This window comes from Asterias amurensis, chromosome 9 (assembly GCF_032118995.1).
Source record: "Asterias amurensis chromosome 9, ASM3211899v1".
Lineage (NCBI taxonomy): Eukaryota > Metazoa > Echinodermata > Asteroidea > Forcipulatida > Asteriidae > Asterias > Asterias amurensis.
In genome coordinates, this window is record NC_092656.1 from 2,551,524 (window position 1) to 2,565,531 (window position 14,008).

General features: G+C 39.2%; 1 protein-coding gene across 2 annotated transcripts in view; it reads right to left on the bottom strand.

Moving 5' to 3' along the window:
- Nucleotides 1–12,758, bottom strand: part of LOC139941959 (S-adenosylmethionine-dependent methyltransferase Rv2258c-like) — a 71,317-nt gene extending 58,559 nt beyond the window's left edge. For both annotated transcript variants that reach the window (XR_011786635.1, XM_071938607.1), the window contains exon 1: nucleotides 12,196–12,758. Coding sequence is in view for 1 of the 2 variants with exons in the window: in XM_071938607.1 (XP_071794708.1) it covers nucleotides 12,196–12,539 (344 nt within the window). In the remaining variant the exon portion in view is untranslated. The remainder of the gene's footprint in view (nucleotides 1–12,195) is intronic.
- Between the last annotated feature and the right edge of the window lie 1,250 nt (nucleotides 12,759–14,008).

Consider the following 14,008-nt stretch of genomic DNA (forward strand, 5'->3'; position numbering starts at 1 on the left):
CCCAAATCCCAAGACTCATCCTGACCCCAAGCCTAAGCCTGAGCCCAATCCTACGACCATTCCTCAGCCCAAGCCTAAGCCCAACCTGAGCCTAAGCCTGAGTCTAAGCTAAAACCGTGGTGTATGCATGACCTCAATCTCGATATTGATATCGTGACGTGGATAGTTTGATAACGTGCACATGCGCTCTGACGTTTGTCCTTTCCGAAATCAAGTATTTAGATTGCGGTCTGGCTGTTTGAAGCAACGTACAAAGGTAGACTTTTTCAGATTTACTCACTGAGCCCAAGCATCAGAAATCATTGTTTAAGGGCACATGTTTAAAGGAAACCCTTTGATCTAACGTTTTGCTGAGCTGCCTAATTCAGAAGTACTGAGTTAACTTTATATATAGCGCCAAAAACAAACGATGTAGGCCTACCATGCGCATGTCTTTATTGACTGAGTTATGCATTGACCGGAATCATTTTACACTACAGTGCTCACAATGCAGTAAATTTATAATACAAAACTCAAACACTTGGCTTATGGCGTACAAAAAGGAGGGACCACTATTTGCGGTTGATTTATCTCAGATAGTTTAGGATTCCCTGTAATTTAATGATGATAATAGAGAGTGGGTGTTTGAAGAATGTGAAAGGTTCCATTTTCCGTTTCTCCATCCACGCTCTTGACTGAGACCTTGAAAGGAATATCGCTTACACCTTGTGCATACTCATTTTACACAATGAAAGTGTCTTAATACACGGTAAATGAGTTGCACAAATTTGCTTTGGTGGGCAATGACACTTGCTTCTGGCTAAAGTTACCAAATCGATAACATGGTAGCCGCCAGTATACCGCGCCTACCAGGGCACTCTACGAGCGACGGCAAACACGCAGGGCGATTTATTACCCGTTTTAAAAACCTAATTTTTGCAAAATGGGTAAACTATGAACGCTTCTAAAATTCAACTGATCGTTTCCCTCTTTGAGTTTGTTTAAAGATGTGTCTGCCATTATAGAAGTGAAACTTTTCATTCCAAATGTTCATAGTTTTTATTTTATTTTATGTATGTTGGAAAACACCACTTGAGGATACTGGTCTTTGACGATTTCCAAAAGTAAAAAGGTTGCGATATATTATCGACAGAAGCTGAACTTTTTGGCGTACCAATTTGTTTTCTTTTAAATAAACCGGTGGGTCCGGATTCCAACATCAGATGATTGCCATTTTAAAGTCAGAAAGGTACATTTCAGGTTTGTTCAGTAGTTTGCAAACATAGTTTGGCACTTCGTGATAAATTGGCATGTCTGGCTTTCAAAACGTGTGTGACATTGACTTGGGGGTTTGATCCCGTTTCAATAAAGAATAACTATATGCAAACATAACATCGGTACCAACAAAAGCACCAAATGTTTTTTGCTAATTGCAATTTTTCTGATTTTATTTATTTTGATTGGTTGATCTTAGTATAGGCCAGCTTTAATTTCGGATTTACTCAAACACTTCAGAGTTAAAGACGAACAAAGAGCACAATAAATTGAAGTTTTCAAAGTATAGATTGTTTTGCTTTAGTTCGTTGAAAGTGCCCATTCATCATCGTCCCGACCTAATCGGATATGTCAACCATATTTACTTATGGCATAATAGCGTAGCTTCGGACACCTGCATTCAGCAAAATAAAATAACAATCTGCGAAAAAAATAGAAAAGTCATAAAAGTTGTTTATTCGAGTTAATGAAGCATCTGAAAAGTCAGGAGAACCCACGGCATGGGGGCATGCTATGGCCACGTTATTGGCAGGGTCAATGGTGCGTTATACACCCATGACAAAAACCGTTCTGACATGGTTCCCTCCATGTTTGTAGTACGCCGCGATGACATTGCAGAGAAAAATAACGACACAACAACAACGAGCCCAAGAAGAACGTTACGGTTGTTGATTGTCCACCGGAAACCAGATTCAACCAACTTGAACGATACGACTGTATCTGACAAAAGCATTGTAGCAAACAGTGGAGTTATTATGATCCCCTTTTGTTGGCTCTAAACCTCCGAAATATGACAGCCTTGAGCGAAAATGATCATGTAATCAATAAAATAGGCTAAGGAGACCACTCTAAGATTAATTGCGCAAGGTAAAAATTGGGGAAAATATGTTTTGGATGAAGTGTTTGTGACAAACAACTATTTTACTGCAGACTTGGTTGCGAAACTCAGACTCAGAGTCACAGGCTATTAACGCACAATGATGAGATGGCACTATCTTTAAAGCACAATGATGAGATGGCACTATCTGTTAAGTTCTAGTTGTCTGATGCCCAGACGTGGCTCCTGGTTTAAATCATTATCCGAATCAATAAGCCGTGTCCAAATTGGAGGCTGCGGCTGTGCTCAAATTAGTGGCTACGGCTAACACTTGCTGCGTCACCATGCGTTGAGGTACAGTAGCTTACGTCATCAGACCCATAGCAACATTGGAAGCCATAGCTGTATCCGCCAATTCTGACACGGCTTCCCAGCCACGGCTACATCACAAGCACGCAGTGAATAGGTATCGCTTATGTATCGTAGCCGGTAGGCCTACATTAGGATTTTAAACTTTCAAAGTGGAGAAAAGAAATCTTGTAATGTTTAATGAATTTTTCCATCGACTTTTGGCAGTTCTGAAAACAGCCAGTTATGTAAAAAGGGCTACTGAAAATTATCTGATTTGGCATGACTTTATAACAAACATTTGTTGACATTATTTTGGCGGGAAACACTCAACTAAAGTCAAACCTTCAAATTACCCGAATGTTCATTGCTCGTTAGGTTTTGCTTGGTAAGAACAACCTTGAGATTCTGAGTTCATAATCTGGTGTGGGACAATTCTGTTGATTATTGACGCCCACACCTTGCATCATGCATTGATTCAATCACAGGGCAAGAATGACCATGCTCAATCGGTAATGACGGCAAACGTTAAAGGCAGTGGACACTATTGGTAATTACTCAAAATAATTATTAGCATAAAACCTTACTTGGTAACAAGTAATGGGGAGAGGTTGGTAGTATAAAACATTGTAAGAAACAGCTCCCTCTGAAGTGTAGTAGTTTTCGAGAAAGAAGTAATTTTCCACGAATTTGATTTCGAGACCTCAAGTTTAGAATTTGAGGTCCCGAAATCAAGCATCTGAAAGCATACAACTTCGTGTGACAAGGATAATTTTTCTTTCATAGTTATCTCGCAACTCCGACGACCAATCAAGCTCAAATTTTCACAGGTTTGTTATTTTGTGCATTATGTTGAGATACAGCAAGTGAGAAGACTGGTCTCTGACATTTACCAATAGTGTCCACTGGCTTTAATAAACACATTTTGACCGAAATTACTAGTTTGGATGTTGTCAGCTTATCCTCACATGAAAATAAGGGACGTTAATAGCAACTGCAATGGGACTTCATCATTGTCGACTTAGTGTTCAAAGATGGCTTTATCATAGCGAAGGGGGTCTATACAACACAGACCATCAATATAGCAGTCGCAGACACTCTGGCACCCAGTCGTCATTCCTATTGACATGAACACTTAGTTATACACAGCTCCTGGCCGTAATGGAAGTGACAACCCTCAACACCAAATCACAACACCATGATGTTTTCAAATTTTACAAAAAACAAGGAATAAAAACAGCAGGAGTCATATAGTTTTTTGTGTATTTGTTAGCCCAAATAGCCCAAAACGAAGCCGATGTCAAAAAAACATGTAATTTTTGAAAATTCCTGCTTTTAAAAGTGCCTTAATATTGGCACGTGGACATTAGACAAGTTTTCTCGATGCATGGACATCCAATCGGGAAAACCAATGTTTTGACATGAAATAACAACAAATCTTCTGAGATTGAGTGATGACTTGTCTTGTAAAGCATACCGAAGATTGTAAACCGTCGACATGTCCCCCTTCTCCTCGTATCAGCACGTCTTGGTTCGGCATGGGCCGCCCCAAGGGTAGGCTTACTCCGGTCCGCCCCTAAACAAGGTCCCCATCTTGTCACCCCTAGACCCTATAAAACGGTCCGGCATTCAACAACGACGTGGCCCATTTTGTAAGCGGAAAGCCAAGGCCACCGAAAATCTGACGGGGGTAAAGTGGGAAGCCAGCGACATATTAGAATGCCCATTTCGTCCAGCCCCGCGGCGAGGCTTAAAAATTGTTCCCCTCAAACAACGGAGCTTCAAAAGCCGCTTTCCGACGCTCAGATTTTTCATTGTGCAAAATTTTTCGGGTTTTTTATTTTCAAGGGGGAGAAAAAACGCAGGGCTTTTGTAAGTTAATAACACCAAAGGTTTTTTTTCTTCTTTCTATAGTATGCAGATGCCTGGTCCCAAGATTGATTGGGGAATTGCGGAGTTGGCAGGCGACATATTAATGAGGGATTGCCCTGTGGCGTTACAAACATTCACCGAGGAAAGGCCGGGAACTATTCACAAGCCCTCGCCGCCACTTCCAAACCTGGCCATATTCCATTCTCAAGCACAAAGTATTTGCTGTAAGCTGATTACAGAAAGCCAGCGGCTGTTGATGACAAGTTCAAGGCCATTTTAATTGGCTTAAACGTCTGAAAATCTTTTTACAAGAAAAAAAATGCAGTACGGGTGTGAAAAGCGGGATATTTCGGGACCGCTTTGGGCAATTGTAAGTTGGGGTTTTTCTTTTTCTTGTTTCCCCCTCTGCCTCTGAAACCGCCAGCCGCACTCGACTGCGGTCTATTTACCGGATACTCAGGGCTGTGTAACATTTGCGTAATGTGGCAAATTTGATTTTCGTTTTCGCCCCTCTTATAAGATGATGCACATTTTCCTTGAATTAATCAATAAAAAATGCTTTAATGAAAAGTGTTTCGCAAGGAGGCCTTCTGGCGTTTAAGGAGAAAATGAAAACCCACAACACTGAGTGTTTTCCTTCCGCAGCGGTTCAGACACCGGGATTTGCGAACCGTCTCAACGCGCCTACAGCCCGGGGTCGCTGCAGGCGAAGCTGATAAATTTGTACATTGGGATGGGGTAAATTTTGAAAAATTGAACGGAAGATGACCAAACTCTTCTCAAAATAAAACAGGAAAATAAATACAATAAATAAACAAAAAAACAATGAATACTCCATACAATATTTATGCACATAAATCTACTAAAACTAAAGAGAATCAAGGTTTTCGGGAGATATCATGACCGTCTCGCCTGATTCATTTCAGAAACGTGAAATAAAAACCAGGTTTACTGATTTCAAAGTGGGTAAGAAATGTTCCCTTGCTCTTTTCCCAAAAGTATGAGATTTATCTAAATATAAGTTGTTCCATTATTCTTTGCCATGGTGATTTGAACCGTGTCACATCGTGTTTTTGCTACGATGTGTCCATTGGCCAAACGTTTCCGTAAAATATTGTTCTCGTGTAATATTAATTCAAACTGCGGTGTCTGGCAAGTTTGCTTTGTCAAACAATGTGACGAAAAGCAGATTCAAACTCAAAACGACAACCCTTTTTTAGACCGAAGGTCTTTTCATGAATGGAGTTATATACCAGTACACCAATCATCAAGAAAACAAACTACCGGATTAAAACGCGACAAATTATCTTCACCGATCATTAACAACCCGTCTCTTTTGACTTCCAGCTTTAAATTTCTAAAGACTTCAGATATTTCAGGAAGTAAGGCTTCATTGACTCTGCCATTTACCATTCAGAATATGCTCCCATCATATGACAATTGGTCTGTTCTGGAATATCGGTTTAATCGTTTTGGTGTTTTGCGCCGGAGAGACCCTTTTGTTCTGGCGTACCACGAAAGATCCTTGGGAAACTGAAGCTTGTCAATTGAATATTTCTCACAACTAACTCTCAAATGCTGATTTAAGTTAGTGTTTAGTAAACCCACGAGTTGGCTAAAATGATTCAGGTAAACGGAGTTTCAGGAATGTATAATTGTTTTTTTTATGGGAAACAAGGAGCCTCCCTTTATCAATGTCCGTAATAGAATATTTTTTAAGTTGTCATTCTGAAGTAAGAAGCGAGACTTTACATGGTGGGAATACAAACTAGTGAGATTTGCGGAAGTGGTGGTTTATTTTTGATGGGCACATTATGGAAAGTTTTGTACTCTTTGTCGAAATTCAATTGGTTAAATTGAAGCACATTAATTTTCCTTGAGAAATGTTGATAATTGTATTGATTAGCTCCTTAAATATTTGTTCATCGTTTCTTTTTAGCGTGCGCTGGTAAAAAAATTACGTTCAAACAAAGTTGTTGACCAAAGAGATACAAAATTAAAAAAAAAGAATCGGACCTTGAAACTTTCGATCTGTAAAATGCAATTTAAGGAATTTTAGGAATTCGGAAGCACCATTCGAATGTATTTCGATTGAGTCAATTGTGAAATAGTCAACATTTCACGGAAGGTGCCGTTCTGTATATCTTGATATCCGTTTGTTTAAATAGAAATTTAACGCAAAAACGTCCGTTGTACCCTTTTTCGCTGTGCCCCTTTTCGTTGTACCCTTTTCCACTGTAGCCCTTTCTGTATACATCGATCACTGAAGGTTACATCATGATCATACCAAAGACTGTAGTCTGTATGTTGCATAATCTTTTCTTACATAAGCGGCACAGTTTGGGATACTGGTTCAGACTCCGTATGGAACCATCCTATTTGTTCAAGGCATGTATCTCTCCTTACAAAAAATACCGGAACGGATGTGAAGGTGATGGAATAATATGAACAATAAATGGATTAAACAAAGCCGATTTAGGATTAGCGAGAACTGGAGAAAGTCCAAGAGATAAAAACCTTCTTAGGCACTTGATACCGGCTTGTGGGGACACAGGGATAACGGATGGCCCAAGGCCCCATCATGAGGCAGGACCCCTGAGGGGAAAATTCTTTAAAAGGTATAGAACAAAGTTGCATTTAAAGGGACATTTGCAATCGATTGGATGGCATGATAAGATGGACGTCCCATCAAGCTATTGTCTCACAATAGTGAGATTTTTAAGATACTGTAACGGGTGTATACAGTGCATTGAAAAGACTTCTTGGCGAATCCAATACAAACAAAGGTTTGAGTGTTGGCTAAGACTTGCTGGTTTTAAACCCCCTCAATAATCTCAAAATAGCTTAAATCCCTTCTTTTCAAACACTGACTTGAAAAGGAGTCTATATGTATTACGCAACTCGTTTCATAACCGAAAGCTTTGTCTATACGCTATGGTATTCCGTACTTTTTTTGCAGTGAATTAGGGCCTAACATCTCAGTAATGATCTTTAACTGGAAAGAAAAGAAAACTCACAAATTCACAATTTGGCGATCTTTACTGAATAATCAATTGTGGGCCATCACAGATTGGATGCGCAATAAAGACAGTTCTTTTAGGAGTTTCAACAAACGAATCGGGAATCGGAAAACTGAGACGGAATTTCGGATGAAATTAGTCCCCAAATTCATGATTGTCATTTAATGACAACTACGCTGCAAAAACTGGGGTGTTAAAATTGACACCATTAGTGTTAATCTCCACACATATAAATACAAACAAAAAAGAATAAAATATTTACACTATAGGATAATAAAGCATAACACAGATATCTGTCGAATAACTACATGGTGTTATTTCAACACTTTTCAATGTAATTTTTATTTTCTCTTCGAAATCTATAAGGTGACACACCCATGGTGTCAACTTTAACACCCCAGTTTTTGCAGTGTTGACAGCTTCGTTGACACAGAGTGATGGTTTTCATACAGAAAATAAATATATATATTGTGTTATAACACTCTCGATTTCTGTAAACACAACCCACGTGTTTGCATTTCCGTTTCGATCCAATGTTTACTCTCCTTTGGGCGAATTGCTCGGCCGGGCTGTAGCAGCATTTGAACGGCTTCGTGCCCCGAGCGATCCACGGTCAAACGGAACCCTGCCCCGTAGTTAATTCATCTTCAAAAACGCATACTTTAAGTACACACAGCCATGCAAACAGAGGCCCCTCGATTTACTCATAATTTGATTAAGATCGTATCTATGTCCCCTTTTTCGATGGTAGTATTTCTTCTTCTAATCGATAGCATTATCATGACCGTCGCTAACACGAGACATCGGCCTACTCTTCATAAAGGGATCAAGATTGAAGCGACGGTTTGGATTTCAATATCGAGAGGGAAGCCCATTACATGAAAAACTGTTTTAAATTTTAAATGTGAGGTACAACAAGTTCTTATTTACACAGTGATTCAGTATAGAAATAAACAAAGTCAGTTAAATGTAACCATTGAAATAATTTTTTTTTTAAAATGTGCATAAATGGCTTAAACATTCATGAACATTATAGGAATTAATACATGTCTAATATAGGTGTTGTTCAGCAGTGCTGCTTTATTAGCGAGGCAGGAACCACACGATACCATGAGACCGGTTTCGGAAACAGTTAGACAAACATTGCGTGCAAACAACCCCGTCCCATCACGTGTGACCAACAAATAAATGATTTATGCTCACAACAAATTTTGTCAAAAGTAACATTTTGCATTTACACCCCCAAAATAGGCTGCGGTTGCGAGGTTCGACTCTCTTTCAGTATAATGACACCGAAAATGTTGTTGACAACTCAAACGCTTGGTTGACCATGTGTTGCGAGTGAAGCTATGCCGTCGTACGGTGCGATTGGCCCCTGCGATTTGTCCTACGGAAATCGCTTTCTAACGAGTGCTTTGTCGGAAAATTTCACCCGGCAACGCCATTCATCTTGATTGCATTTTGTTTAGTGTTGGGTGTTATCGCCCTACTCCCCTTATTTACTGTATTTATTTTTTGGGAAGTCCTGAGGCTGGCTTTGAAAAACGAGACCAGACGAAGGTTGAGATTAGTCAGTTCTAATATCAAGGGTATCATTTGCGTTAATCTTTGATTGACTCCCTGCTTTATAGGATCAACGGATTATAGCCGGACGAACTCTTGGTCCCAGACCAGTCAAAGACACTTGATCAGAGTTGACTGTAATTAGTGAAAAATTTGTCAAAACTAATTTAAAACGAAGATGTCCGTTAAACGGAATTTTGTTACAAATTGCTATGGGTGAAAAAAATAGTTGATGGCCTGACGTTTCGACCCTAGCAGAGTCTTTGCTATGGGGTAAGAACTTTGTACAAGCAGAGTTCAAAAACAAGATTTTATTTCATAGAAAAATATTCGTTCGTGATGTTTTCTCATTGGTCTGACGCGAGACTTGCTCGTACCAATTTTAAACTTGTCTTTTTGATATAGGATTTGAAAGACAAATGCTTGCCAAGTTAAATTATACGCTGACAGATCCGACCCATCCACTTTCTAACTGGTTTGTTTTTAATCGTTCTGGTTTTAGACCCTGCCCTCCACAACAAAGTTTTTGTCATCCGGCTCAATTCATATCGGCATAGCTCTGTAACCATGCAGGCGGTAAATATTATGCATCCACTGGAAAGGGTAATAATGTATAAGAAATTCGTTAGTTCGGAATTTCTGAAAATTTTGAATATTTATAACTTTTCAGTTTTAGTTTTATGTAATTGTAATTGTCTGTGTATTTGGAATTGAGTTTTTATTGTTATTACCGTGGTTGTCGTTGTAGGCCCTAAGAATTTTTTTTTTTTTAATGATTCCAGTTGCCATTGAAAAGCATTTATCTGTATTTATAATGCAGACATTAAAAAAAAGAGAAATATATTTATATTCGTTCAACCATAAGTAGATTTTCGGATAAAAATTGGGGGTCATTACCAACGTTTGACCCCAGTCTCTTTTTCAAAACTGATCATTTGGATATGGCATAATCATAAAGAGTTTATTTATTGAACGATGTGAAATTAGGACTAGGCCTAATAAAGTGACGATGTCGGGCAAACCGACAAAACAAATTTTTGTTATACCCAGGTGCAATTATAACCACATCCGTTTTAATGTTATCTTGATCAAGCATGTTTATCGAGACTTTTGACAGTACAAATCTGATTCTTTACAATTTTATAATGTTATTTCATATTTTTATGAATGTTCCAAGTGAGTAGACAGGAGGGGTAGGAAGGGGGGTATATCAGTTCAACCCAAACCAACCCTAATCCATCATTTTTAGTTCCAACAACATGATTGCATTGTGTGGTAGCAAGCTCGTGATGTATATAACAGAGGTCACGGGGTCACCAGCGTGCGAACTATTTAGCCATGGCAATCACTGTGACAAATTTTAGCCTAGGAAATGTCAGACATTATCGCTTTGGTGTTGTTGGCTGTGATTTATAATAAAAGGTTCACACGGTAGTCGTGTGTGCATGGGGACTTTAGGGCAAGGCAGGCAGGCAAGCAAGCATCTACACGCCATTAACCCCTTCTTTACCAAACTACAAACTTGTGCCCGCTCTTTGATGTTGCCTTATATATACGAAAGTTCCCCTAAAGCTCAAGACATGATTAATATACAGTATTCGTAATTACCCATGGCCTCATTGTATTTTAGTTTCAAGCTGAAGGCTCACCAATTAAAAAGCTCGTATCAGTACCAGTCACTCAGAGAAAATAAAGATATCTTAGACACTGTCAAGTCACCTTTCCCCCACTTCGGCCGTCGCTATACTTACTTTGACTGCTTAATTAAAATTAACAGTAACCATTATGTGAACGTCAAACTAACAAAAGTGAGTAAGTTTTTTAGTAGAGGTTTCCAATTTCCCACAGCTAAGCTAACCTCGAAAATGACTGTTTCATTTGGCCCAATTTGATATTGAACAATTTGTATAATACATATCACTGATTAAGAAACCTCCCCTCTTTGAGGGGGCGGGGCTGTTTGAGGAGTTGGTAGATACGACTTTAAACAAAGGGGTCCGACTATATAATTCCTCCAAGACTTAAAGTATTGTTTTCACGCGTTTGCATGCGTTAAGAAAGACCGTGAATGTAGCATGAATGTAGCCTCAGCTTCTTTTATTGCATTACTCTGGTTTATGTTGAGGAACACCAGTTTGTTTATTCCCAAAAAAGTAATTATTTACAGAAGGATGAGGGTAAACCATTAACGGAATTTTGCAAATATTATTAATATTATAATGTGATTGGACACATTTATATGGCGATATTAAATAAGTCAACATGGAGAAGATCAAATAAATGAAATGTAGATGGGCGTGGCATTTTCAAGGAAGGCAAGTCCGCAGATGGACCAAGAGATTCATGGTAACCAAGGACAGGGGGAGAAGATGGAGAAGACTTTAAGGAGAGATGGAGAGATGAAATCACCATGGCATCATGGAGTAGAATGACAAGAAACTAAATGAAGATGGGCAAGAAGGCAATACAACAGATTGAATGTAGAGACTCATAGAATGGCAACCAATGACAAACAGGAGAAAAAAAAGAGGAAGACAAAAAAGTAGAAAGGAAAGATGAAATCACCACCTTATTATGAACACGGTAACACGGAGTAGAATGGCAAGACATGAAATGGAGATCGGCAGGGCACTTGAAAAGAAGGCAAGACAACAGATGGACTAATAGAATCACAGAATGGCAACCAAAGACAGTCAGAAGAAGAAAAGAGGAAAACACAAAAGGAGATGGAGAGATGAAATCAGAATGAAAAGTAACAGAGGAGAATGGAAATTGCTTGAGGAGAATTCAACAAAGAATGAATACAGCTTGCAATGCTGATGATAATGAACTAATAGAAACTGAAAATTAATGGATAGCTACTTTTCAAGAGATGAAACAACAATGTCCAGTATAATTTTTCAATTCTCTCCATTTTGTGTTTATCTCAGATATTTTAACTTTCTGAACTACCTACAATGACAATAATGCTTAGGCTCACAAACAATATATTCTAGGCTATTATGAAAGTGAAAAACGTCTGGTGCTACACAGGGTGTTAAAATTGACACCATCATGGGTGTTGTCACATAGATACAAAAAAAATATCAAAATTTACACCATAGGGTGTTGAAATAACACTAATTTCTGCAAAACATGTACATTGGTGTTACTTTGCATCATAAGATGTTAGTTTGATTCTCTGTTCAGTATCTATAATGCCTATTTTTGTGACAACGCCAATGGTTTCAATTATACACCCCATTTTAAGTGTATTGTCCCACAAGTTAGTGTTGAAGTAACAACATTAATTTGAAATGCAGATTCATTGGTTACACTTACCTTTCTTTTAAACCAGCTTCATCAGCGATTTCTTGTGATGTTTTCGGCTGCCCTTCAAAACCAGCCAGCACACGGAACAAACCCGTCTCCTTTCCCACTGCGATCGACAGAGCGATAAAGCCAGCGTTCACGGTCTCCATGATCCGAGCTCCGAACTGCGGCAAGTTCTCGCCCGCCGTGCTCGGTGGCCTGGCTACGGGGCCGGGGACACTCTCGTCCGGTGCGATCACCCAGTCGACCATCGGTGGCGGTCCGCCGCTCATTCCCGGTGGGCCAGGAGGAGGAAAGAGCTGCCCGTTCATTCCCTGGCTGGACAGAGTGACACCGCCTTTCGCGTTCTGCATTATGTTTATTTTGATGATGAAGTTGTGAAATTTAATTTACAAAATCTGAAATGGATATAACGAGCCGTTGAAGCGTTGTTGTTCCTGGGACCCTTCTATGGAGTGCAGTACGCGATGAAATGACAACTTGCCACCTAGCGGTGGTTTTAATACGCTCTAATGCCCTGCGCTACCGTACACGAACTTTGCATTGAGATCTTGCGTAACCCGCCCACCAACCGGGCCTGCGGCACTTGGCCCGTCAGTTTGCCCTTCCGTCGTCACACGCTGGTTCACGAGGGGTGCGTGTGCGTTTCACGCGCAGTTTGTTAAGCGCAGTTAGCGACCCTTGATTGGTGACTGGCCTCAAAGATGAATGACGTCATGTCTTGAAATTATACACCCTCCTTGTCACTACAGTTTTTAGCCAATAAAGTTTGTGTTGCAGGCACAAAAATAGAGAATCACTGCATAAAACTTTCTGAACTGAAGTCAGACAGCGAGTTTTGAGATTAGCAGAAACAAAATAATAGCAAAAACATTTATTTTACAGAAATCAACTCATATGATTCTGGTACACGAATTCAACATTAAAACTTAGCATTGATTTTAGGCCAAATTTAATGACTTGGTATAGTAAAAACATCCTTTGAAGTAGTGTGCAGTTTGGAAGAAATAGGTAATTTTCACCCCAAAAGTTTAATCTGAGTATATGCATTTGTTGGGATATACACCAAGTGATAATACTTGTCTTAGACAATTATGTGTTCACTGCCTTTAGAAGGCAATGCATTGGCAGTGAGATGTACGAACCAGTTTCTGTACAATGTTTTACTCTTATGAACTTTTACGAAAACGTTTGATGGCATGATTTCGTTTACGTGGCTTTGGTTACAAAAGTCTGCAAATGCATCCAAACAGTTTCAAAATCAATCCATAGCTATCGAAAGTCAATTGTACTCTTTACAAAATACCTTTAAAGGCAATGGACACTATTGGTAATTACTCAAAATAACTATTAGCATTAAACCTGTCTTGGTGACGAGTAATGGGGAGAGGTTGATGGTATGAAACATTGTGAGAAACGGCTCCCTCTGAAGTGCCATAGTTTTCGAGAAAGAAGTAATTTTCTACGAATTTGATTTCGAGACCTCAGATTTAGAATTTGAGGTCTCGAAATCAACCATCTAAACGCACACAACTTCGTGTGAAAAGGGTGTTTTTTTCTTTCATTATTATCTCGCAACTTCGATGACCGATTGAGCTCAAATTTTCACAGGTTTGTTATTTGATGCATATGTTGAGATACACCAACTGTGAAGGCTAGTCTTTGACAATTACCAATAGTGTCCACTGCCTTTAAATACAAACGAAAATGACAAATCCTAAAAGCTACGTTTTGTGGATAAATAATATCGAAGTCTTATAAAATATAGCGCACGTATCTACCACACAAGGTACTCAAGGCGCTTAGTATAATACACATTAAA